General features: G+C 39.2%; 2 protein-coding genes across 9 annotated transcripts in view; one reads left to right on the forward strand and one right to left on the reverse strand.

Annotated features, from left to right (window-relative positions):
* Positions 1 to 703: 703 nt before the first annotated feature.
* Positions 704 to 8,012, forward strand: LOC137108680 (cyclin-T2-like). Of its 3 annotated transcripts, XM_067493564.1 has the most exons (9): positions 712 to 940; positions 1,489 to 1,570; positions 1,993 to 2,121; positions 2,715 to 2,775; positions 2,938 to 3,000; positions 3,289 to 3,334; positions 5,085 to 5,248; positions 5,835 to 5,905; positions 6,009 to 8,012. In XM_067493564.1, the coding sequence occupies exons 1-9, from the start codon at positions 783 to 785 to the stop codon at positions 7,071 to 7,073; spliced, it is 1,839 nt and encodes a 612-aa protein (XP_067349665.1). In that variant the 5' UTR covers positions 712 to 782; the 3' UTR covers positions 7,074 to 8,012. The 3 variants fall into 3 exon arrangements, with proteins under 3 accessions (XP_067349668.1, XP_067349667.1, XP_067349665.1); XM_067493567.1 differs by lacking the exons at positions 5,835 to 5,905; positions 6,009 to 8,012 and having other exon boundaries at positions 704 to 940; positions 3,289 to 3,661; positions 5,085 to 5,221; XM_067493566.1 differs by lacking the exons at positions 5,835 to 5,905; positions 6,009 to 8,012 and having other exon boundaries at positions 704 to 940; positions 3,289 to 5,224.
* Positions 8,013 to 21,402: 13,390 nt separating this feature from the next.
* The window catches only part of zranb3 (zinc finger, RAN-binding domain containing 3), a 76,734-nt gene continuing 70,566 nt past the window's right edge, over positions 21,403 to 27,570 (reverse strand). For 5 of the 6 annotated variants that reach the window (XM_067492821.1, XM_067492822.1, XM_067492819.1 and 2 more), the window contains exons 21-22: positions 22,814 to 22,945; positions 21,403 to 22,121 (exon numbers count right to left, since the gene is read on the reverse strand). In XM_067492821.1, coding sequence (XP_067348922.1) covers positions 22,023 to 22,121; positions 22,814 to 22,945 — 231 coding nt within the window. In that variant the 3' untranslated portion in view covers positions 21,403 to 22,022. Of the gene's footprint in view, positions 22,122 to 22,813; positions 22,946 to 27,570 lie in introns of those variants that run through there. The other variant, XM_067492824.1, reaches the window with a different exon arrangement.

Raw genomic sequence — 27,570 nt, forward strand, 5'->3', positions numbered from 1 at the left:
TCGGTAAGCGAATTTCCATATTTTGAGCTATAAATAAAATGTGGATCATCCGGTTAGTACTTTTACTTGATTTAACACTTGAAGTGGTACTTATATAAATATATCTATATATACGCACTACATGAAAGCAATAATTTAGACTTCTAATAAAGTATACAAATCTTAACAAGTATATAAGATAATTAAAAAGCTGTATACAAACAATAATGTCCTTTATAAGCTTAACAGTTTGAAGTGACGTCATTGATGCTGAAATTATTAGGAGCTGAAATTATGCCGAAGTATATATATATACATATATATAAAACTACTTCGGCCTAATTTTTAAACTTTAAAAAGATCATTGCATACTTCGGCAAACTACTCTTGGCTCCTATGCAGATTAAATTAAGGCATCAAAACTACTTCGGCATACCAACTCTTGCTCCCATGCAAATTAAATTAAAGCAAAGTACAGGTGTGACCCCTAGTGGCTTTTTCCGAACATGTCAACTCAAATTGCTTTATTTTCTATGTTGAATCAAAAAAAATAGAGTGTGTAAATAAGTAACGGGGTATTATTGGCCCCTGGCTTTAGAGCTAAAAAAAATGCAACCAACATTGATATAAACGTCCTGAGAAGAGAATGAGAATCAATAATTACCATAACGCATTTATCACCACCAATCACAAGGGGCGCTGTTCAAAACAGGTTCGCCGGTTTTAAAGCGGCTTCTTCCGGTACCCCCGTCGCCCCACTCCCTCCCGATGCTAACACCGTCGGGCTTGGCTGTGGGAGCGTAATGGCGGTGCACCGGGGACCCTCTACGAAATGGCTCTTCACCCGGGAGCAGCTCGAAAACACACCGTCTCGACGCTGCGGAATAGAGGCTGATAGGGAGCTCTCCTACCGACAACAAGCCGCCAACTTGATCCAAGATATAGGCCAGAGACTCAACGTGTATCCTTTCTGAAACGTAAAGGCTAGCTGGCCGGTACACGATTAACCAGTCCGAGTTAGCATTAGCTTACAGATGGGCCGCTATAGCTTGATGCAGCACTTCACATTTAAGTTTTCAGGACACTTAAAATCTAACTTTTTTTAAATCAAAGTCGTCTTTGATAAGATGAACAATTTAACTAACAGGATGTTTTTGAGCGCGAATGCCTGCTTATTTGCTTAGCTATTGTTTTGTGTCCTTAGGCTTCAGATTCTATTGTTAGCTTTGTGTAATGATAACTATGATTAATGATTATGTACCTGAACTTTAAATCCAATACTACTTTACAAATGGGCAAATATATCGTTGGACAGGTTGAAGCTTATGATGTGGTTCAGCGCTTGGTAGTAAACAGTTAGCTACACGTTTTGCTAGCTAACCACTGAGCATTAGCATTAGCCTGATACTGATATGCCAACGTTTCTGCGCTACAGCTGTTAAAAGTCAAATTATTTGTCACTGTGTATCATCCATGCATTATTCTACTTTTCCTTAATTCTTTGACCAGGTCTCAACTAATTATCAACACTGCTATAGTATATATGCATAGATTTTATATGATTCACTCCTTCGTCAAATTTCATAGAAATGTAAGTACACTAGTAGTGCTAGCTGCTGCTATAATGTACTGTGAATGCTTTAGCTTCCGTTAGAACCACTTCAGAGCGTTCAGGTTATAAAATATATTATTTCTTGTTTATCGCTCTGTAATAATTTTCAAAATGTTTATACCTTTATACTTATACGTTATCGACACGATTGTATTTGAGGTTTTTGAGGATAACTGGCTTTGAAGTTTGCCTGAACAGTATATAAGGAAGCAACACTTCATTTCATTTATTTCAGCAAAAGCAAAACTTTCAGCTACTTAAGCAGAGACAGTTCAGCTTTGCTTGGATAACTCTTTCAGCGCTAAACCATTCACAGTTCATTTTCTTTTTTGGTTTTTTCTAGTTACTAGTGTTCGTGGTGATAAAAGCTATGGAAACTAACTAAGGATTTTTCTTTTTAGATAATTTCTCAGACCACGTTGTTCCTGGCAGCTAAAGTTGAGGAGCAGCCCAGGAAGCTGGAGCATGTCATTAAAATAGCCCACGCCTGTATAAACCCACAAGAGCCTGCCCTAGACACTAAGGGCAATGTAAGTAAACCATCACACAGTACTAAAATTTGAGTTGTAGAACAACTGTTCTGATGTCGACGTCAAGCTGATGTGATTCTGTCCGGTGGGAATCCTGGAATACATAAAACCCGTCTGTGGCTTTACTATGTGGCCAAAATTCATGCTTTATAGAACAAAGTTATATCAATTCTTATGACACCAGTACCTTTACACAATACCTATTGAGGTGTTGTGCGTTTTCCCATTAACCGGGAAGGTCTGTGCCCTGCTGTTCCTGAGTTGGACACTCCTTATACTGATTAACGTGTTGCTTTGAGGCTTTGGAGAGACTTTTTAAACTGACAAAAGAGCTTCAGTGATAGTAGGTATTTAAGTATACATAACAGTTTTCAATCAAACTTCAATTATGCTTACTATATTTGTCTACTTTTGCCTGCCTTTTAACTGCAGTATGTTGACATTATTTGCTATACAACCTACTAAAATCCAGTTGTTTTACAAGGATCGAAACTGCAATTTACTGTGTTGTCCATTGGCAGTGCTTTTATTTCTGTTGAATCACTTTACTAGCAGGTTGTAAGTATTTTAAATTCTTTATTGATCATTTTCAGGCATTCCACCAGCAGGCACAAGAGCTTGTAGCACTAGAAACAATAGTGCTGCAAACGCTGGGTAAGTGCCCTTTAGCCTTTCTAACTATATTACTCCCATTTTTTTTTCATTTTTTTTTCCATTCACTCCTAAAAAGTGTAGACCACATTGAGACTAGAGTTCTAATTTCCCCTTGTTATAATATTGTGCCGACATCCTATTTAATCAATATTTTGATTGCAGGGTTTGAAATAACAGTTGATCATCCACACACAGATGTTGTGAGGTGTTCCCAGCTAGTGCGAGGTATAAACTGTTCTTTTTTTTTTTTAATTACCTTTTCTTACTTTAAATTGCTTCCAGATAACAATGTTTTAAAATTAACTGAATTGAAATTGAATGATTTGCATTTGCTAGCCTTTAAAAGCTCAATTTTGCGCCGTATTTTAAGTGTCACTTTTTTCCTAGTGCAGGTCCCATTTTGGAACCGAGCTTTTCTTTCTTACACAAATTTCACAATTTCTAATCTTGAAATTTAAATGCTGTTTCATATTTTAAATTTGTTCTAAATCAAACTTTTTTTTTTTCTTACAGCAAGCAAGGATTTGGCACAGACATCCTATTTCATGGCTACCAACAGGTTAATATCCTGTTCCCATTATTGCACTGTAATGGCACCCTATGGCTTCCTGTCCTGCAGGGACCCCCTTTCTGTGTCCAACGCCCTGTTTGCGCTTGGATCTTGGGAACCCCCGTTAAGGGGAAGTACCAGCCAGGCTGCTGTGTGCGGTGTATTGTACAAGGGCTCTGTGTTGGCACACAGGGGTTTAATGCACAATGTGGAGTGTAGTGGTGCTGTTTACCTCTCAAGGTTGTTTGGTACAGAGTGCACATATCTAAAAAAAACTCAAATGGTAGCCTGAATATAGATTGCCACTAAAGATTCTTAATCTTATAGAGTGTTTTGGTAAGTATAGTTTATAGTTCTTTTTAAACATTTAATTTTTGCATTCTTTCACGCCCAGAGGATCTAACAATGAAGCACCAAACTATACTGCAACTGAATGCTTGTTTTGCAAGGTTCTAATTATGTTTTACCAAGAAAATATTTTATAGGAAATATCTTGCTTGTCAAGCTTTCTCAAGTCAGAATTACCAAACACTCTAACCAAACTGATTACCCTTGTCCTATTTTCATAAGTAGCAATTATTTGTCCACATATAATTGATAAATTGCGGTGTTCCATTCTGTTAAGAGTTTGATTCACGAAAGTAAAAAGCACTTCAGAACAAGTCCTGCCACTGGACATCACCATTAAAAAACGGAGGAAATGCGGCAGAGTAGGTTAATGGTATCAAAAGCATTCAAGACGGTGAGAAAATGTTAGCTGTTGGACACATATCAACAGAGCAGTGCAACTGTTATAAATAGAAAAAGACGAGTTGAAATTAGTTACATGAATAAAAGCATCCATGTCCTGGATGTGGTTAATAGTCAAAGACGTGTCTGAGGTCACAATATTGTAGGTGAATTTTCATATTAGTTGCTGTAACTAAAGATATCCCAGGAAGTGATCTGCACGAAGACTAGTTGGAGAAATGTGAAAACTTGTCAGAAGTAGTTACACAATAGTAACTGACTTTTGAGGAGATTGGTAGTTAAAGTCTGGGAGGTTGATGTTCTTATCAGATAAGGATAAGATCTGTGTTTATGTACTACATTAACAGGGTTTACATCAAGCATAGAAAATGTTAATTAAAATCTGTATTGTGGGTTGTTTTCAGCCCGGGTTGATTTTTACCCCTTTGCTTGAGTTTCAGTTTTGATATAAAAGCCCATTTGCAGTGTAGTTTGGGTTTCACGGTGCAGAGAAAGTTAACCGTAGAAACTTGAAGCATAATCATTCGTCTTCCTACCAATATGTTTAACAGATGGGCCAATGTCTGTTTAATTCAAGCTAGATAATTTTATACTAATACATTTTATTTAGTTGCTTATGGGTTAGGATTAAATGGACCTGAAATTTCTTACTGCTCACCAAGAGGCGGACAAACTGCCGTTGGTAATTTTATCCCTTGGTACATAAAATTTAAGACTGATGAAATGACCTGTTATAGGTTCCGTAAATCAACATCACATTGAACTGTGTCTTATCCACACATGTAGGAATGTCCTAGCAAAACATAGGTTTTCTTACATGTTCCAGTTCTGAAAGGTAAGGCTGTGTGTATGCGATGGGAAAATAACTTTCTAGTAGGACTTTGAACTTCTGCTGTTAATTTGACGGTGTGTTAATTTCTTTCTTTTAAACAAAATATTGTTTCTATATATTAGCAAAAGCCCTTAGTTGATGACTATATCTTTGTGCTGTGCTTCTTGTCTCCTGCAGTTTGCACCTCACCACCTTCTGCCTGCAGTACAGGCCCACAGTAGTTGCGTGTGTCTGCATCCACCTGGCCTGCAAGTGGTCCAACTGGGAGATCCCGGTGTCCACAGATGGCAAACACTGGTGGGAATATGTTGACCGCACTGTAACTTTACAGCTGCTGGATGGTAAAAGCTTTTGGTTTACTAATTACTCCTTCTCTTTACTTTAAGATTTTCCGGTTTCGCTTATATACTTGAGCATTGTATTATCTACATTGTAAGGGAGAGCCACTAAGTAAATATACTTTAGTATAATTTGAGGATTTGTTTTCAGGGTACATTTCAGAGGAAGATATTGTAATGACACTAAGATACATTTATTTGTTTATGCACATAACTGTTTAAACATGATGCATGTTTAAATTGTAAAAAATCTCCCTTTTAATAATTGATTTGTCTTAGATTGAGTACTTGGTTATAATTCTTGTGCTGCAGCTTCAATCTTGTTGTAATATACATTCTTGTTTGTAATAGGTTGATATGTTTATAGCTTGATTTCACCTTGTAACTGTTTTGATATTAGAAAATTTGGCAGAATTAAATATATTGACAAAGCAGCTGTCCATCGGCTCCCCATTCAACAGGGCTAAACCATATGTTGTCAGGATATTGTAGTCTTTCCATTATCTTTAAATACTGTCAGATTTTAGGAGTTAGAAATAAGCCTACATTAAAGAGGTGAGTAATGATGTGCTATCGTCACTGTTTTCAGAGCTTACACATGAGTTTCTTCAGATCCTAGAGAAGACGCCAAGCAGGCTGAAGAGGATACGAAACTGGAGGGTACGCGATAAATACTTATCAGGCAACTAATCACATTATGTTCTATGGTTGACGATTTCATATCACTGTCAATAATGTTCAATTGTGCTTGTATGATTTATAGGCCATTCAAGCAGCTAAGAAGCCAAAGACAGAGGGACTGACAGTGGACAGTGCATTCCAGGGGACATCTTTAGAAAGCCTTCCTGGTGTCACCAACTCTTTCTTCCCTTCCACCTCAGCATCGGACTCTACAGACATGCCCTCCCTGAACGCCATAGCAGCCCCCTATGCCTCCTACCAGCCACTCAGTGACCAGTCAAAGTCTTGTGGCTATGACCAGTTCTCCCTGCCTCCGCATTCAGACGTCACAGTGGTAAAACATGAACACAAAGCTACAGGTGGGTCTAGCAATAAACACCAGCAGCTCAGTGTGAATAATGCAGCTTTTCCACGGCCACAGAAAGTCTTGACTCTGGAAAAGTACAGAGAGAAACATGCAGCAGAGCTGGCCTTGCAGAACGGTATAACAGACGAGTCTGGGACAGACATGTACGCACCTCCACCAGCTCCCTCCTCTCACTCCCACAAGAAACGCTCCCAGCCACAGCAGGCCAACCATTCTGGTGACGGCAAGAGAGATAAGACTAGCTCTAAAAAGCAAAGGCTTCCTCCTTCCTTTGCAGAGAATGGCTCCGCCTCTACTGAGGAGCTCAAAATGAGAATTAAGGTTTCATCAGAGCGTCACGGGGGCTCAGAGCATGGCGGGACTGTGTCTGGAAAAGACAAGCATAAAGAGCACAGTGGCCACCGCCACTCTAAACACAGCCACTCACACTCATATTCCCTCAGTGCAAAAAGCATGGGAACACTAGACAGCACCTCCCTATCTCTACGGGCTCCCAGCAGCCACTGTAATGATGGGAGCTCATCTAGCTCATCTCGTAAGAGGCCTCACTCTGATGTCAGTAACCACAACCACCACCATCACTTGTCCAAGGGCAGTAGGAGCTCTAAAGGGGGCCTGAACTCTGCTCACTTCTCATCAGATAGCAGCCAGAGGATGATGGAACACCATGGCCATGACGGAACCAATGGCATACTGACCTCCAATGGCCAACACACTGACTACAAAAACACTTTTGACATGCTGGACTCTTTACTAAGTGCCCAAGGAATGAACTTGTAACCCGTTGACAACCAGTGTTGTTTAGAATAAGGTATTACTATGTTTAATAGAATTTTAAAAAATGAATTTATTTGTCTTAATTTATCTGAATTCTGCATCACCCTCAGTCGTGTCTACACACTGATTATCGATAATTCTTATTAAGCTGTCAGAAATGTAAAATTTTATGCGTAGAACTGTGTACTACTAGCTTGCAACAAAAAAAGAATGTGGCCGAAAAAAGATGTGACTTTAAAAATTCTTTTAAACGCAAGCTGATTTGATTTTAACGTGCATGTTTTCAGTCACTGAAGGGAAGACTGCTAGTGTTCGCAGCCATTGTGACAGTTTACACTTTTTTTTTTTTGTAAGAATTAAGAAATTATGTTTAACTAAAAATCTCAGGTCTTGAACTTTTTTGATATAAGAACAAATCTTCCTCTGTTTGGGTTTATTACCTGTAGCTGTGGCGAAGTACGCCTCACCTCATTCGTTTGCTGACAAACATGGCAGAAGTTTGATATCTGTCTTAGGAAACTCTCTGCTTATTATTAAGAGTGCATCTCTAAAAAAACAAAACAATACAACATGAGCCAGGCTCTGTTTTCTGTCTCTTAGGACTTCCAAGGCCGCACCTGAATTTAATGTGCAGATTCATTGTACAGCTACAGGTGAACTTTACGTTACATCTGCTGGTATAAATGCATTAAATATATATTGGCTAAAACTGCAAAAAGGCCTTGTGATTGTACCTTGTCAATTGCTAGTCAGTATAAATGTTATCAGAAAATACAGATCTCTACAATAAAAGTGTATATAGGATAGGATTAAAACTGTTGGTTGTTGCATCAGTCCAAACCTTCCTCCATTCATTGTATCATGAGATCTAAGGCAAATTCTGTATTGACGAACATATCCTCAATCTGTGTACTGGGAGCCCAAATAAAGGTGTAAAAGTAATTTTTACACACGATTGATTCTGTTTTTAAGTGTTGTACACCAAATCTCTAATATGTACATCATCTCTAGGATATTAAATGCACTGGGGATGAAGAGAGCAAACCTTTCTATAAAGCAAAGAGGAACATGACAAAAAGCAAACCTGTAAAGCATGGAAAGAGGTAAAAATTGGTTTTTGGTGATCCTCTCATTTTACTTTAAAAAGCTACATTTTGGTTGTAGGGGTGAAACTGATCCGTATGAACTGATTTATTTGTTTTGTTCTAACAGTCAGAATCCTAGAGATACTGAGTTTAAGAAAACCAGCATTTTTTTACTTTTAAGAATTTGGAACTGGTAAAAGTTTTTGCTTTAAAAGGAAAATAACTTAAGAGTCAAACTAATCAGTCATTCAGGTCTACAGAGTTGATTCTTGACCTCACTGTAAATGAGAACGAGAACAACCGAATTCCCACTCTTTTGAGTAAACTCAGTCAACGGGCTTTTGTGATCAAAGGCTCTGGTAAAAAGTATTGTAGTAATAGGCACTTAAGTTGATTCATTTTAAAACTGGTGTACAAAGGTCAAGAATGATGCATTTCAAAGAAATACCTTCCAATGCAGTTGGAAGCTCATGGTAAAAGCTGAGGTTTTTAAAACTTCATTTTAAAAATTAGCACATATACTGACTGCTGGACAGTTTTGCCTATTTGTGTTGATGTGAAGTTTTCTATGAAAGAACTGCTTTTCAATTTCTGGTCTCACATATACGCAAGGCCTTCTTCCCATCCGAACAATCCTAAAATAAAGGCTGCTGAGTTGAGAAAGCTTTGTGTGCAAAAAGGAATTAAATAAGCCCGTAACTTTGGCCTGGAATGCACAGTGGAGCTCTAATAATGTGCTGAAGTGATCAGTGGTTGAGCTGCTGTTACTGAATTAGTAATGATTTACATGACTAAGACACGACTGGAAACGGATGCAAAGGCACTGCAAATAATTCTGATGTGTTTATAGACTGTTGTATTTTCATTTTAATGAGATTTTGTCTTAACTATAGCAACTAGGAGAAAATGTAACAATCTTCTTTTAGCAGCTGAATTACTTTGCATTCTCTTTTCTGTTCTGGCAAGAGGAGCTTTCAGGAAAGACTGACAGTGAAACCTGCTGTTCAGTTGCTTTATCAAACCTCAAGGGGCTTTGAAGGTTTAGCTTTAGACTCTACACTCTCACACAATGCAGCGTTGATGGTTCATTTGTGGGTGAACATAAATCCAGTTCCTGATAATTAACTAGCACCCTCAGAGCAGACACAGCATTTTCACCAAGTATTACCTTCTAATTTTAGTGTAGAAGACAATGGGGAAATTCAGCAGGAGGACGTCAGTGAAAATTCAACCATCTGGACATCTTGCATACTGGTGGGAGGGTGATGATTTATTTTCAGCTACCTCTCGAGCTGAATAAGAGACGCCTACTGCTCAAAAATCCGCAGAGAGGAAGAGATATGAACGGCTTTTGAAAGCAACAAATCCCAGAATTAAGAGCCATCTGAAAGGAAAACACCATCCAAGCTCTAATTACAAGTCAGAGAACGTGCACATATAAAGCAGTATGCAGGCAAAGGCCCCAGACACAAATACCATTATTATCATGATTGTTTCACCAGCTAATTACAAGTTCAAGGACAAATAAGTTACACTTCAAAAGATGTTTTCTCAGTTAAGTCATGCTCCACTTTTGAGGTTATTCAAGTGTCACACGAATTGGTGCAAAAGGATGACAGCATCATGTAATAATAGCATTGGCTGTTATTTTCCATACAATTGCAGGTTCTAGTATACAGCAAAAATCCCTCTTCCTGTCATAATGATTCTGATTCACAGTTGTTTTATTGTTCCCTGTCCACTAGATGGCAATATTACCATTAGCCTTTAACAAGAACAGGGCTGCTTAACAGCACAAACACCCAGCATCCATTTCTGTTTTTAGAGCAAATTTTGAAAAAGCAAACAGGACGCAATGTTAAATAACCTTGAAGAAACAGAAAAGTGGTGGTTTTCATGCCATGAATTCAAGGTGCCACCGTGCACACGTTGTGATCCTCAGTCCACACACGTCAGCTCATACACCACAAACTTTGGACTTGATCCATATAATTAACAGATTCAGATAACTGTCAGATGGCAGAGGCTCACAGATATTCCAGGAAGTGTCACGGCACTTGGTAATTTCAGTGGTGGAGTTGATCAAAAGGGTTTTGCAGAGCACCATGTGGTGCACTTATATGAGTCTTAATGCAAATGATGGCCGGGAAATTGTGCAGGAAAGTGGCATAATTATTAGCCGTTGAAAGTCCATTGTCATTTCAGTCTGAGAGGTCTCTCTTGAAAAATCAGGAGCTGATGGAAACCCTTCTAAGTACCTGAGATAGAGCCAGAGGGGGAAAATGACTGGGCCTGGGTTGCCATTATGCCATGGTAGTGCAATTATATGCCATGATTGGCAGGAGCATAAATTAGCCTCTGTCTTCATGGTGTGGTTTACTTTTTTGTTCCCAACCAGTGCTAAGGTATTCCTATTTCACTTGGTTATAAAAAAAAAGCTGCAGTGCTCTCTTTATCCAGCTGTTCTCATTGAAAAACAAGACATTATTTCACAGTTTTACTCTGTAATTATTCCCTTTACTACCCCTGTTTATTTCTCCGCCCAATGCAAATGCATCCTCTTGCGGCTTGAACACCAGAGATCCATGTTTGTGGTGGGAACTGCAGAGCACCAGCTGTCCTTTAAAAAGAGACAGCTAAAAAAACCACACACGCACACATGCGAAATGTCTTCCTTCCTACTCATCCCCAGTCATCAATAATTCACAGACTTCGACATTTGAACTAATTATGGTGCACCAATGGCCTATTTGAGCAGGGTCCTGTCAGATGAAAGCTGTTAGGTCCTTCCTGTCAGCAGTTGAAGCAGCAGAATGAAGCGGCAGCGGTGGAGGCTGAAACCATTAAAATGAATGGAAAGCACCTCTAACAATCATACCTGACACACACACACACACACAAATATGGCTGTTGCCTCCAAAACACACACACACACACACACTTAGCATCATCTTTTGCTTCATCTCTTTCTTATACACACACACTCACAGATGTACCACACAAATAAAGAAATAAAAAAACATGAATTGCTGCCTGACACACATCCACACTTACACAGACACATACAGACATGCATAAACATGATGTGCTACAGTAGCTCACACACATAAACACACACACAGTGACAAGCCCGCCACCTGTGTGGGTTGTTTGGCCTCCTCATCCAGACCTCTCTGGTTTTAATTAGCCTGCTGCTGAAGTGTTTTCCTTTTTATATTCTCTGAAGGGCGATGATAACGGCTGCAGCCGAGATGGAGGCTCTCTGCTGGTTTGTTTCATTAGGGAGAGCATAATGACCCTGCAATCACAACACCAAGAAAATACCTACCCTAATAATTATTTTCCTCCTAATGGTTCAGTTTAGACCCTGCTATAGCTTTTGTCATCAGGGCCTAAACCACTGAAAGGATTAATGATGTTAATCATGGTGATAGTAATAATAATCACATGTATTTTTCTTTAGTTTTTTAAATATAGCCCACAACTATTAAAGACTACTACTATTGTCACTTCTGTAGCCTACACAAAATATGAAGCTAGGAGCAGAAAATTGTTAGCTTAGCATAAAGACTGGAAGAAGCCAGCATTTGCAAAGCTAAAACGAAAAGCAGCAAAGCTAAACGCCATAGAAATGAACATGTTTTATTAGATAACAAATATGTTAAGAAACAGATGCACATTGCAGCATTTTGTTTGTTAATACACCAAGTAGAGCAATTTATATATGGTGATTGTAGATGTTCACAGCTTTAAATTTACATCTAAGAAGTTATCTAAGCTTCTGTATTAACAAACAGTGTTTAATCACTGATTAAAAAAGAAGTAAATTGGCTCATCATTTTGCTATCAAGGTTATAAAATCAGAAATGAATAAAAAAAGATTTTATAGGCTTCAGTAATCTCCAGGAAATATGCAATTGATTGATTGTGTCTGCTTGAGCAGCTTGTTCTGCAAGAAGCTCTTCGGTAGGCAATTGAATGAAACTAGAATAAATAACAAATACAGAACCAGACAGCTTTGTGCAACTTAATGAGCTTTGATGTCTATCCAAAGTCTGTTTATATACTGAATCCATCTTTGTACGAGCAATTCCAGGTAGCACTAAGGTTCAGATGAGAAACACTCCTGAGGTCAGAGCTTTCATTTTTTTTAAATTCCAAATTGGACTGGCTTTGATGTTTCTTGTTTCTACTAGACGTTGCTGCAGAGTAAATAAAATCTCAGTGTGCAACGCACAACCAGAGGTATATTCTCGTCATCATTCTATCATTCAACCTATTTTCTTGACCCCGTGACCTTATTGCCAAATCAAATGGCTAATTTGCTCATGATGCTTTTGTGAATGGATGGTAACTGAGGTGCTCGGACGTCCTGTTCCTAGCACGGCAGAAGCAGCTATTTGGAGGTTTCCGTGGGAGATAAAGCTGAGTGTCATCAGCGTAGCAAAGAAACAAAGCATTATGGATTATGCAGCCTAGTGGGAGTATGAGGAGGAGGATGAGTTGGTTATTGAGAAAGCTGAATTGGAAAGGTAGGAGTTGAAGCTTTCCAAAGCTGGATTTGGGTCGACAGAGCATAGAAATCTGGGTTTCTGTTTCCGCAGTGGCAGGGTGAAGCAGTGGGGGTGCTGCCAAGGGTTTATTGATATTTTAAGGTGAAGCACCACAGATGAAAATAGTGACTCTGGTTTTGGGTTTGAGATATGATAATGGTGTCTTGCTTCTATAACTAAGGTGGTTTCATGAAATATATTACACAATAATGAAAACAACTGCTGTGCCAGGGAATGCACAGCAGGCATAAAAGCACAGCAAGAGCAAATAGAATTGTATTTGTGATTATAATTGACTTTGAATTTGTTCACATATAGTGCTTTAATGCAATGTCAAACATTAAAGGACAATAAAATTGTTTTGAATCAGAAACATCTATAGTATAAACAATGTCCTTAAAAGCAGGTGTGTGTGTGTGTGTGTGTGTAATTCATGCTTTTGTGGGTGTAACAAAGCTAATCCCTTGTGTGTGTCTGAGAGAAACATCCCAAAGATGCACCTGCTGCAGTATAATTCCTCCACTGTGTGTTCGTGTCGTATTATTATCTTCTCTTTCTTTCTTTCTTTCTTTGAATGAGCTTCTAATTAATTTCATGAAGATTCATGGTGCCATTCCCACACGTTACTTTACATCTGATGCTATGAACTGTTCAGCACATCTGCCTGCCTGGACATGTTTACGCACAAAATCTCTGTATAGTACAAAAATATAAAGCCTCATACAAAAATGTTTAATCTTTTTTTTTGTTCTTTTTCTCCGAAATTGTTTGATTGCTGAATTCATTGGCTATATCATCTTCATTATTCTCCATATGCCTCTTTGTAGCTAAAGCAAGTAAAGCTCCCCACAGACATTATTAAAATGTCATCTGAACCTAGCTAATCTATTTAGGAGCCACAACCTGCGGGGTGTGCAGCATGATATGTAGAAAATGTTACAGTTAAATGTAAACTGATACATGGATCAAATAATAGACTGCTGCTTTTCGAGAGTTGTGAGAGAGGAATGGGCAGCTCTTGTGAGCCGGGCTAAAGAAAATGACAATGAATGTTGCAAGCAAAATATGTATAATAAATATTAAACATATTTTTTTATGAAAAAGTTGCCATCTTAAAGGACAGAAAAATCACAAGCCAACCATAAGCTTGGGGATGTCAAGATATTTGAGTAAAGAAGATTTGAAAGGTGGGAAGGTCAGAAGAGTCTTCAGGTGAGTGCTTGTCAGATTGTCTCACAGCGTCTAAACGTCTCTACTTCATACCTCACCGATGTTGGAATCAGGGGTTATATCCGACAGTTTACATTCATTTCCGAGACTCGCAGCACAATCATGCCTATTTCCCACAGTGTTTGCACAGGCATGCTGAGTTAAAAAAAGTGGGCAGGAATTAAAACATCTTTTTTGGGGGGGTATGTATGTCATACCTTTTTTTCATAAAGAAAGTGTACCAACAAGTTTTCCTGACTTAAGTGTTGAGCTATTTTTATTTAAATCCATGACTTCATGTTGGTTGCATGGTTGCAAACTAATGCAGTTCCTCCACTGACACCGATTGGGAAAATGTGAGGTGTATAATCATAAGAAATGTGATGGTATTCTGGAATAACTGCTGGTTTAGAGAGCTTTTTGCCCCACATTTAAGTTTGACCATTCGGAACAGAAACAGTAAAATGGAATATTCGTGCCGTCTATTCCTAAATTGTCCATCTTAGTTATCTTTTCAAATATAGAAAAGTGATCCCACTTACTTGTTTCCAATTACAAGTGAATGATGACAAAACAGATCCCAACATTGATGATCAGCTTTCTGTTCATTATTTGCTGCTAGCAGGGATGTCTCTGCAGTAATATACTCAATATGAATCTAGGACATCATGTGTTCAAAATTACCTAAAAAAAAACGGAGTTAGCAAAAAGTGTGGACTTACATAAACACTGGCACGGTGTTTACTTGATTTTTACACTCTTGGGATTAACGGTGAGATTTCTGCTGTATGTTATATCATCCAACAAGTTGAAAAACCCTCGCTTCTCCAGGTAGCTTATATCTGAACACTTCGCTCCTTTCATCACGGCTGGCAAACCTTTACGCTATCACATAATTAAAAAAAGATTTATATCATCACACAGAATAATTCTGTGTGGGCTGATGGTGAATGTTGCTATAGCCAACTTTACCCCTTTTTGCACCAACCCACTCACAGAGTAATTGAGAAACTGGCATAACTGAATATACAAAAAAAAAAAAAAAAAAAAAGTGGTGTGGGTGTGAAGATGTCCACGGTTGAGTGGCCAAATGCAACCCACTCAAACAGCTAATTGTGAAAGTGCTTATCAATAAATTTCAATGGACATTTGTGACACAGGTATAATTGGTTTTGCATTGGTATGAATTCAAATTTACACATATGATGACAGATTGATGACAGAGTGGTTGCACTTCACTTGGCTGGACATTAACATGTATTTTTAGCACTGGTGTGTAGCAGTAGCTAGTGAGATTGTTGTCAAACTAATTTGCGAATGACATAATTCTCTGTGTTTTTTATTTATGGTATTAAAAAGAAATGAGGAAAATGGCATATTCTTTGTGGTGGCACAGTAGTTACACTAACTGCTCTTCAGTTTAAGAGGCCTAACTTATTTGTAATAATAATAATATATAAGAAAGGAAAGGCCTCACAGTAACTAACATCACACCTTTAAAAATCTTTGGCTTTAAAATAAATTTAAATGCCAACATAACTTTGCAGAATGTGAATAACTGTTACTAAGAAAAGTTGTCTTCTTTCTTCCCGATTTGATTGGACTAATTGGACTAATTATAGGGCGCCTGAAATCCTCCACCAACGCTAAACAAATCTCAAACTTACACAACCAAAAAACAAAAAAGGCTGCTAACACTTCAATTTCAAGTTTAACTAATATTTCAGTCTCTGCAGAGTTATGCCAAAAGTCTCATTTTTTTAAAAATAAGTTTTATAATTATGTCTACAAGGTGATAATCATCTAGTGGCAGAAATCCCAGGTTTGGAGCCCCACCAAAGGCAAATCAATTGTTACAGAGTCCAAAGCCAATCTGTCCACGAATATCCACTGAAAAACGTTCACGGAGTTTCGGGACAATGTGATATAAACATTACCTTCCGAACTGGACATAAGCGCTAATTTTGCTGCTGACCTCTAGTCAAATATACTATTAGACAACAACCTATGGTTGTGTTTATAAATGCAGGATCGTTTGCCACATGTGTGAGAAGGTGATTTTTTTTCCAGCCTCTGTAAAGTAGGGATCTGGGCTTAAGTCCCCTTGTGGGATATGAAAAGCACTACACCAACCTCCAAAAAAATTCAAAGAGGCTGAGAAACACAACCAAAAAATAAGTTATCAGGAGGGCTTTTATGAATTTGATGTGCCAGGATTCTACACAATGTTTGACTAGGAACTAAAAAAAGGACTGCTTTAGTAGATGCAGCCCAAAAATGTTTTGCCAGCTGGAAACAAGTGATCACTGTTGATATTTTCCCGAAATGACTGAAAAGCCTTGATTTATTTCTTGCAATCTGTGCACACATGCTGTCACATTGTCTAACGGACACTGTAGAAATGTGGATAAATATCAAGTCAACCTAAAGGAACCTAGTCACAGTGTTTCGGCTCTGGATCGACATTGAGGACATTTTGGCACATTTCTTCGCCGAACCTGAAGCCCCAGCATTGATGTATGACAAGATATCTGCCGCTGTTCAGTTGTTCCGTGTGTTCAAGGCATCATGGTATGTTGTACCAGCGGAGCCGAGGGCTGATGGAAGACAGTCGCAATTGCCCTCTCCTCATTAGTTTCTGGGCTGACTGTGCTCATTAGGCCAACGGCAGCGCAATGGGGATCTATTCTCCTGAGGTGACCAAAGGTGCTTACATAGACCTTCCAAGTCTCAGTAATGATGCCCCAGACCTGTCACTCTTGTCACAAGACTGACATGACCTTTTTCTGGCTCATGTGCTATAAGGAAAAAAAAATAAAAAAATCTAATTTCACTGGATGAGGCAAGACAAGTCCTATCCCACCCCCAAATTTGAAAATCCTCCCCGTTTTGCATCAGTGTATACTGTAAAACTTTCTATGCTGTTGATTCGCTTTTCACAAAAGTCAACAAAGACTATTTGCTGTGAATTTATTGGCGATTTAAGTGATTGTTATTCAGGTTTTAATCTAAGCACAAAAGCCAGACCTTGCCATTAAGACCCATGAAATGGAGGCATGCTGAGCAGCGACACGGTGGTTGAATAGATGTCTGGAAGCAATCTATGAAAGATGGCTGATCAATGGCTACAAAATGAAATGGGAGATGAAAAGATGTCTTTTAAGGCTCATGAAAAGGAAACTTGTTGGGGGGCGTTTTGTTCAGCTTTCCATTTTTAACCTCAATCATCTGAGCACAGCGTACATGAAAGTGGAAACGGTAATACTGTAGCCTACTGTGGCTTTCTTCCTCTGATGTCAAGTGCTGCCAAGACACTTACGTGATTGTATATCACATTTTAAGGTATGAACAGTATGTTTTTTTAATAGTATATACATCTTTTTGTCTTAGCTTTAAGTGATTTTCGCATTTGGTAAAACTTTCTTTTTGTACACTGAACAGTTTCTTTGTTCAAACAGATTTATATGCTGACACAGCCTGAAAATCGTAATAATAGCAAAATCCAGATGAGATTACATCAGTCCTAAATTGCATTTTGTACAGATGCCTTGTAAAACAATGTGGTCAGATGCAGTCCTCACAGGAGCCTTTCCAAACAAAGCCTGATTGTGATGGGCCACATGAAGCGCCAATTTAGCACCACGCAAGCTCCAACATACAAATGAGAGCAAGCTACAGCAAAGACATACATTAATTCTAGCCAGATTGGGAACTGTATGAATTATGCTAAGAACCTTATCTGTTATTTCCCCTGATCTCCTGCTGGGTGAATTGATTGTGTTTTTGGTCTTAATCCACAGCATGCCATGCATCTTGGGAGACAACCAGGGAGCCATCTTGAATAAATAGAATTTGGACTTGACAAAAGCCATCTCCAGCTGAGCAATGAGAAAGCATCATTTTACCACCGCGTATCCCCTAATATGGCGAGTGACATTAGAAATAGCCAGCTACGCTTTACATACAATTGTTGTATCAACTTTCTGTTGCTTGCTTCAGCTGCAGTTTTTCTTAGAATATCATTTGTGTATGTGACACTCATCAGGATGAATGCAACCAGTTTGGAAAGCGCCTTCTGTTGTGGCAGTCCTCATGAAACATCTCTGCGCAACCAGAGAGAGTGTTTTAATGAGATTAATTAGATCGCTTATGAATGATGGTCCTCCACCAATTACCTGGGCCATAATACCATTTTCCTCCACCCAGGGCGTCACGCTTTGTTCAGCGGTGCCAGCCTTCTGCATGTGCGAGGTTGCAGGCGGAAATGATTAATCATCTCATCACTCTCCCAAGAGATAATATGACAATAAAGACAAAAGCCTCTCATAGGCTGTGGCTGTTTAAAGCCAGGAATTGCTTCCTATGCGCCGACTCCGGGGTTCAATTAGACGATATGGGTCCAGCCTTTTAGAATACAAGCTTTCTTAATGTTTTTACACCACGCCGCAGAGGTCTGACTAGAGGTTTATCCTTTTCTGTAATGAGGTTCTACAGTTCACATTCCACCAAATGACAGAATATCAGAGGCAGGGTGGCAGACAAGGAGGAAGAACGTTCCTGTTTTTCATTCACGAAGGAGAGCAGCAGGGCACAGCCACCCTAGTGTCTATTTCCTTTCCCTTGCTAAAGGCCAGGGAGGGTCAAAGACACAGAGGGATCACAGCAGAGAGTATGGCAGCCAGGAATCAAACCACAGCAGGAATCAGCCATGGATTGGAGAGCCGGCGGCTGCATGCAGCGCACTGTGCAGGCTTTTATTGGCCCTTCTCCATCACACCTGTCACACAAGATTGGGTTTGTAGAAGCGCTTCCTTCAGCTGAAAAGGCCAAAGTAGATTATGGGGGCAGGCAAGGTTGAAATGGAATAACCAGTGGAATGGCAACAAATATAATGCCTTACTGTCTGAATGCAAATTATGATTGAATTGTGGGTGATTTGTATAGTTTACTATCAATATTGCTGAGTTGAAACAGTACTTTTCAAACATTTTTGTGTCACAGACCTCTGAAAAGGCACACTTTGGCATCACAACCTACGGGAGGATAACACTGAAAATGAAACCCACAAGAGTCAATCTTATACATACGGTAATGTCGGTAATTGAGGAATTTCCTATGGAATTGAGTTACAGCAATGTTAATCTATTTCTCAATTTACTGTAGAACCACAAGAGGGCTGTGAAGGCCCCTGGAGGCCACCTGACCCACATTGAGAGACACTGCAGCATGTTAGCATGTACAATACTGCTCTACAAATAGTTCTTTTTTCTTTTGTTTTGTTATGTTTGTGGTAATAAAGACACGTCACCCAGTTTAGTGGTTTCTCTCAGACATATAAAATCATTTGTTGGTACTGATATATCAAAATCCCTCTCTTCTCTCTACCCTTTAAACAATCTTCCCTTAAGTCCTGGGTGAAAACATGCAATGTATGCAATCAAAAGTGATTATGTCTAAAGCGAATTTATTGATTTTTACCCAATCTTTCTTCCCCTGGGCCCTCTTTAAAGACAGGCTAAAGTCTCAGTGGGCTGCTTTTTTTGTACTTTTGTTAGCTCATCTACGTGTGTAAAAAATTCACAAAACTTCTGTTCTGCATTGGTTCGAGGATGATTAAACACAGTACTAAGACACTCTCCAAAAATACCTCCCATTTCTTAACAGTGACTTTTTCCTTACATTCTTTAATATTTGGCTCTGTCAGTAATGTATTTACTAAGCCCACTTTGAGAAATCCATACGTTTAACCTATCCACAAGTACTGTTCTTCACTCAGCAACACCCTACATTACAAAATCAGAGTCAAGCATTTGACTGTTTTTTATAATTATTTTGTACAACAAAAGCACTAAGGAATTAGTATATTATATTAATATTGGTACAATGTGATATAAAATTAATAATATAATATTTTTGTAGGATTAAATCCTTTTTTTTTATATTACAGGGAAAACAGTGGACATATTAAGCTCTAAGGTCCATGGAGTTAAACTGTCTTTATATCACAGGTTCATTGTCATGGTGTTCTTCACAGTATTTATTTTTAAATCCATTGGAATTTGTTCAGATGGCACTGTTTTTCTTTTCTTTTCCTGTTGCCTCTACTGTGATTTTCTAACTATGTGCGATTATCTCCACCACATATTTGCCCAGCTAATTTTGGCATTGTGACGTTCACTGTATGCTGTGTTGCTATGTAACCTGTTGAAATGTCTCTGCAGCTGTGGCACAGAGGCAAAGATGTTGATTGCACTTGAAAGAAAAATTGAGTTAGGTTTCGCTCTGATGCTGACTTTTAAAATTCCTTTTTTTTTTAAGAGAGAACAGCATGTTAGAGATCAAACATATAAACCCAGGTGGCCATCACAAGTCCATCTTTATTAGTGGCATCAACTGCAGAGGTAATGATTCTCCTTTGGGCTGATAAGTTGTCCAATGCCAACAGGGTCATGCGGCTGCAGTGCTGCTCTTTACGCAACAGACCCTCTGGGAAGGACATGAGACGTCTTCATCTAGGCACTGCCTCATTATGGCTCCATTTGACAAACACACACCACTTCCTCCTTCTTCCAATATACACTTCCTATGCGAAACATACGCACTTTATTTGTGTAACGTACAGAAACGCCACACTTTCTCGCTACTTTCCTTCCTTATTCACCTTCTCCCGCACACACACATGCACACACACCTTTTGGGTGTAATAAAACAGCAGATCAGAGTCATTGGCTGCTGACAGGGACTGACACTGAAACCTGCTGTTGTTGGAAGGCTGCCTTGGAGATGTTCATTACTCACAAAGCTTGTCGGTTTGGACAGGAGAGGAACAACGGTCTTATTAAGTGGAGACCTGGAGTAGCCGTAGGGGAAATACACACACACCCACGCGTGCACCCACATGGACTCCGAGAAAGTTTGAAGCTGTGGCTTCAACTGAGCTCTCTGATAGGCTGAGAGAAGTTGGGGCTGCCAAAAAAATTTAAAACTTTTCAGCGATGGTGGAATTTGCTGAGTTTGGAGTTTGACATGGCTGACAGACAAATCATGACATGACGACATCGGTGACGTCAACGATGGAGCCTCAGCGCCATGAGGGGAAGTAAAATTCTGCTGTGGAGGAATGTGACGGCCTCATTTAAACAGGAACCTGCTGATATCGATTGGACTTTCTGATGTCTGTCTGGCTCATTGTATAACTCTCACAAGAACAGATTCAATATTCCCGACATTGCTGAACCTGAAGCCTTGTTTCCATAGTAACTCTGCTCTCCGTCTCTCTAAACATAGCCCTCCTGACTGACTTTAGCTTTGTTCAGATCATCAAGCACAGCTGAGGAGGAGGTAGATGCGTGGACATGGACAATAATGTTCCTGCTTGAGGCGATGAAACAATTTGCTAGCTTGTCAGAACAACCAGCATCTCGGTGTATTTACAGTCCACACCGCGGTTAAAGCACCACAGGAACAGAAGGAGACAACATAAAGCAAAATGAAAATAGGTTTTTATTTCACTTGGGAGCGTTCATCTATCTTCAAGGCGCCACTTGTTGTCAATGAGGACACTTGGTTGTGTTTTCTGCTGTAGAGTTTTAATCACAAAGCCCCCAATTCATCTCTCACCTGCTAGTTTTCACCAAGTTTGCAAAATCTTAAAATAGCAGCATCTCTCTAAACAACCTGCCCCATTTCAGCCTCGAGCGAAAAAGGGGGCCGTCATAAATCAAACCTACCCCAGTTGTGACGGTTCGGGGACGAGAGGGGAGTTGGCTGAATTTGCATTTGATGCAGTCGTTACAGATTTTTTATTTATTTTTTTGGTAAATCTCCACAGCTACAGTATCCTCTGCAATGTCCAACGGGATGCCATTGGTAAGTGAGGTAGACGCAAGTCTCACTGGGTTTCAATGGTTTCAAAGAAGTTCTGGCTTGTAATGCCAATCTGTCAGAGGTTTATAGCTTTTCTAATAATTAAATGTGAGTTTTGTTTTTGATGAAACATGATGCATCTTCATCCAGCCTTTCAGAAATCTTGCCAGTGAGAACCTAACAGTTAGATTCAGAAACATTTTACCCCTATAGAACCATTACTAAACCTTAAAGCCTTTTCATTTCTTGATGAAGAACCTGCTGATGTCTGACGCAACCTTGGAGGCTGCAACATTCTTCCTCATCTGGCTCCTTTCTTTGGCTTGCTGAGCTGTCCTCTGTGGAGAAAAATGAAACATGATGTAAGAGGTTAAATTGGCAGCCTGTGCTGACGGGAAAAGTGAGATCAATGTACTGAACATCTCTAGATGAAAGTGTCTGAGTGGTGGCATAAACAGCGAGAGGATCCCGTTATCTGAACATGCAGTTCTCCACATTAGTTTATACATGTCAACATATGAAGAGTCTCCTTCCAAACTGACACCCACTCTGACAAAAATGCTTTCTGGCATGAAAGTAAAGCACATTTTACATTACAATGGACGCTGTGTTTTGGAATCTCAGATCAGTTGGTTTTTCAAGAAGTGAATTGTATGTGATTATGAAATATGGACTGAAGAAACTCAAGAAAGAAAATGTTCCCAAGACAGATAAATAGAGTTTTGCTACAAATGCTATATATCAAAATGTCACACAGCCACATCATATGATGTTATTACAGGCAATATATAGCTTTGTGAGGGATGGTATGACTTTTGATCAATGTGTTTTACCATGTATCATATTACTGCCATCACATATGATCTTCAACATGAATGATGGGACTTTCTTTTTATACAGGGATAAAGCAGAGGTCTATTCACAGTACAGCTTAAACGTGAGACAAATTGCTTTTGCCCCTCAAGCCCACTGGCTCTAAAAGGAGGCGCTGTGGTCGCTATGGGTGCAGTGATGCGGTGTTTGCACATACGTTTTTGTGGCAGACAGTGCAGAGAGTCTGCAGATTGTCCAGAGAGCACTGTCCTCCTCCACTGTAGACTGGACGGATGTGATCAACCTGCCAGAAATCCCCTTCGACTGGAGCACGGATTATCTCATTCAGCTGCAAACACACATAGGAGGCAGCAAGCATCTCAGTACCCTGACCACCCATGAATGTTTTCTCATATCACTTTAAATGGTCAAAAACACACTTTGGTTGCACCAAACCCTCCAGCTATGCTAGTTAATTTTCTGAACTGATGTCTTTAGGAAAGTTACACTTTTTTTTAGAGAGCACACACACACACACACACACACACACACACACACACACAAATCATTCATATTAAACAAATCTCTGCACCACAGGCGTACATCTGCAAGGGCCTTCACAATAAAAGAAGATAAAAACAAATAAGTCAGTAGTGCACATGACAGCAGATAAATAAATGGCAGAAATCCATAATAGAAAATAATAAAAGCAAACAGCAGAAAAAGGCTTCTGATAAAAGTCTAAAATGTGAAGACTAATGTAAACCGCGAAAAAAATGTGGTTGTGAAAGTAAGACCATTTGATTAAAACAATAATTGCACCAAAACAATGACAGTGAACCTTGACTTTCTATTATCCATCACCATCAGATGTCTTAGGTACAGTCAGTCATATAAATCACCAAAAGGTTTTTGGCCTTGTGGGCAGCTGTAGGAAAAAGTGCATCTGACACAGAAATTATGTTAGAAGAAACACAGTAAATATGATGCCACAGCAACATACTTTCTAAATACTATACTTGTGATTTTAGATCGTTAAATAGCCATAGTCAGAAATACTATGATTTGCAGCACATTCGTTAAACACAACCCCTGAACATTTTGTAGTTCTCAATGAGATGTGAACATCTTAATTCTTCTCAATCAAGATTCTCCGCTTTTCTCAGGTTTAATGTGGGGCTTTTTACTGTGAGTTCCAGCTCTTTCCATAGATGTTCAATAAAATCAGGATTCAGCAGACCACTACACAAACGTGTTTTGTTTCCTTTTGCTGTCTTGGTTCTTTTAGACATATGTTGTGAGTTATTATCCAGCTGAAGGATAATAATTACTCCGCAATTTTCCATTAATGTTTTCCTTTAATAGCATAAAAGCCCCAGTAAAGAATTTGGCAGTATGTATCTCGCGGTAGCATGTTACTGAATTGCAACTGAGACAAAGTTCTCTCCGACTGGGCAGCATGTTTCCCTCAAGAATTACCTAATAACCTTCTGATTTCCTTGTCTCCTGCTCAGATTCAAGACACAGCAAAGCAACCTCAAAGCCAAACTGAGCTTTGCCCATGTTTCAAAGCAGAGATGGTTTTCTTTTCCTTGAAAGCATATTTTTTTTCTTTTTCTTCCCAAAAGCATTGTGGCTCGTCAACATGCATTTGTGCCAACTCCGCTCAGTTTTTTTTATGTTTCTCTTTTAAGGTGGCTTCTTCCAGGGTCTTCTTCCATGGAGCCCACTTTCATTTAGTGACATATGGTGCAACTGGACCTTACTGTCCTTTAATCATTGAGGTCAGCTTGTATCTGGTTTGAAGTTTTCCCTGGATCTTTTTTCACTATTTGAATGATCCTTCTGTTCAATCTGGGCACAGTTTTCCTCTTGTGGTCCCATACAGTGAGACTAGGGCCCCATCAAACTTACATTTTTTAATAATATCAGCAGCTGTGGCCACAGGAACATCAAGCTGCTTGGAGATGGTCTTGTAGCCTTTCTCTTGACCATGCTTGGCAAATATTTTCTTCTTCATCTTGTCACACAACTTGCTTCTTTTCTTTCTTTTGTCCATGTTCAATGTGATGAACATTGAACAAAATCAACAAACAACAAAATGAATGACTGATTATAAGCCCGAAGATGCCTATGATACAAACTGAAGACACACATTGCTTAAAGGAACCACTCACTAAACACCACATCTAGGGTGTGACTACATTTTAGGCCATTTTAAAAATCTTAGGAGAATAATCAGGAGTTCAGATCATTAATGCAAAACTATTTCAAGAAGGTTTCAAATACACCTATTTTGTTTTGCTTTGTGAGAACGGAGGTCCAGAGAACCAGACAGAAAACACTGTGAACAAAATGACCTGGAAAGTCTGCGAGTATTTCACTAGTTGAACAAAATGTTTTATTTAAAAATGAAGAGAAAAAAAATGCGGAGAAGAAAAGAAGGATAATGAAAGAAAAACAGATAAAAAAACTGATAAAGCAAGTGGAAGAGCAAAGGATGATTGAGACAATTAAAAAGACAAAAAGAAGGCTGATGGGAAGAGTTCAGCACCAAAAATCAATTTTCCTGCTTTGGGTGCTACTCTCCTGACATTAAAGGCAGCAAGCTAGAATTGATCCCAACAGATTTAAAGAACAGGCCTGCTTACAGGGGCAGACTTCACATCTCTACTAACACACTCTCCCTTCCTCTTCCTCTCTCTCTCTCACACACACACACACAAACAACCACAGACTTACACACACCTGAACCTGTTCTTAGGCCAAAACTATGCACCTTGCTACACAAGATCCCCGGAACAGCACAGTTACATACACCAACAATCTGCTAGCAGGCACCTAAAGTACACACACAAACAAAATACCAATACACACATACCAAAACCCTCATACACACATCAAAAAGGACCCTAAGGTACTCAAAAAGACCCATATGCACATGTACACACACACATACACCAGAAGCCCCAGTATGAAGCAAACAATGAACCTATAATCTTGAGGCTCTTCCATAACTGCGGCTTCTTATCATGTGGCTGAGTTTGTTTCCTCTAAAGCTTGGTGCATCGATCTGCACTGATGCTGCTGCCCACGGCATTGGGAAGGGGGTGAGTGTGTGTGCTTGTGTGTGTAAGGACAGGGAGGGAGGGGGCTGGTTTTGCAGGATAACAGCCAACCAAATCAAACAGGCTTACTGGTCGAGGCCTGGCACTACGAAAAAAAAAAAAAAAAATCAATGGGCTCAGCAATCCATTTACTGGGAACTGGCCCCTCGGAGTGCAGATCATCCTGTATGTGTGTGTGCGTGCATGTGGGTGGGTGGGATAGAGAGTGTATGGCGATTTATTTTTGCACTTACACAAAGACAAAAAACGGCTTCCCTTGTCAGTTATTTCACTCACATGAGGAAACTCATATTAGCAAACATGTTCTGCAAGGCACATGTTGGAGCAGGCTCGATGCACCAAGCGTGTGATGTTTTTAATACTGGTCGACTTATTAAGGGGTTATTATACAATATATAATATTATGGGCTTTTTAATAGTGTATTCGAAGTCTAGTCAGGATTTGACACTCAGACAAACCCTCCTTATTTACAATGACTTGTGCTTAGTTGTTAGTGAAGAACAAAAAAGGCCTTAGAGGGTCCTGAGAAGTATCTTAGCTGTTCCTATAGGACTACACACTTCTGGAAAGAGATCTTAGATGTTGTTCAATTGCTACATTTATCACTAGGGCCACCTTCTTATGTTTGACCACCACTACTACGTTTGGTTGGTAGGCCATTACCAGTTTGTCAGTCTATATTTGAAAGTCCCACAGAATCTTAGCTTGGTCATTATTGACCACTGTCTGAGGTGTATCCCATTTTGACTTTGGGACATCAGGCCTGTCCTTGGCACAAATTACTTCTGTACACTATGCCATGGTGGCTATGGTGTTCCATGTATGCCCTGCCTGCTAGCATCTTGCACCCTGAAGTTACATGCTGGATTGTCTCAGGGGCATCCTTGCACAGCCTGCACCTGGAGTCCTGCCTGGTATGGTAGATCCAGGCATATACTCTTTTTTTTTTGGAGCCTGTTCCTGTGATGCCAGGATAAGTGCCTCTGTATGGTGTTTCTATCAAGTTTTGTCCAGCCTTAGGTAGCATTGTTTTTGATATCAGCCACCTCGCTGTCTGACAGTGGTACATTCCGAGCTAGGGTTTGTCCTTTCACGAGGGTTCCTGCTCTTCCTTCTCCTGCTCCTCTGGTTTCTCCTGCCTGAGGTATTTACTAAGCAAATCATCATTTGGAAACACATTCCTGATGTTTTCATGAATCTTTGTTGTTTTATCCTGGATAATAGGCTCAGATGCTCACTAATCCTCTGGATATTTACTTCCCCTTAGTGTACAGTCTTAGAATGCTGGATTTGGGTTTAAACCCTCTATGTATTGTAAGCTTTCTTGTCTTGATGTCAATGGCCTCTATCTCCTCTTTTGTCCAACTTATTATGCCAGCTGAGTACCTGATGCCCGACAGGGTATCAGGTGTAGGTGTTTATCACTTGGACTTTGATCTTACCAGTTGCTTTCTCATACTCTTTCTGTATGTATGTACTGTATGTACTACCTTATGGTAGTCAAGAGATATATATATACATACAGTGTATATATACACACTGTATGTATGTGTGTGTGTGTGTGTGTATATATATATATATATATATATATATATATATATATATACACATATACACACACACACACACATATATATATATATATATATATACATATATACATATACATATATATATATATATACATATACATATATACATATATACATATATATATATATATATATATATATATATATATATATATATATATACACACACACATACGTGTGTAAATATATATATATATACACACGTGTGTAAATATATATATATACAAACGTGTGTAAATATATATACATATAC

This window comes from Channa argus, chromosome 23, assembly GCF_033026475.1.
Source record: "Channa argus isolate prfri chromosome 23, Channa argus male v1.0, whole genome shotgun sequence".
Lineage (NCBI taxonomy): Eukaryota > Metazoa > Chordata > Actinopteri > Anabantiformes > Channidae > Channa > Channa argus.

Bases quoted from the DNA above. Each gene is read 5' to 3' on its own strand.
- LOC137108680 (XM_067493564.1), top strand. From the start codon at position 783: ATGGCGGTGCACCGGGGACCCTCTACGAAATGGCTCTTCACCCGGGAG. The intron at 2,776-2,937 runs GTAAGTGCCCTT...TTTTGATTGCAG, and splicing joins AATAGTGCTGCAAACGCTGG to GGTTTGAAATAACAGTTGAT. The intron at 3,335-5,084 runs GTTAATATCCTG...TGTCTCCTGCAG, and splicing joins TATTTCATGGCTACCAACAG to TTTGCACCTCACCACCTTCT.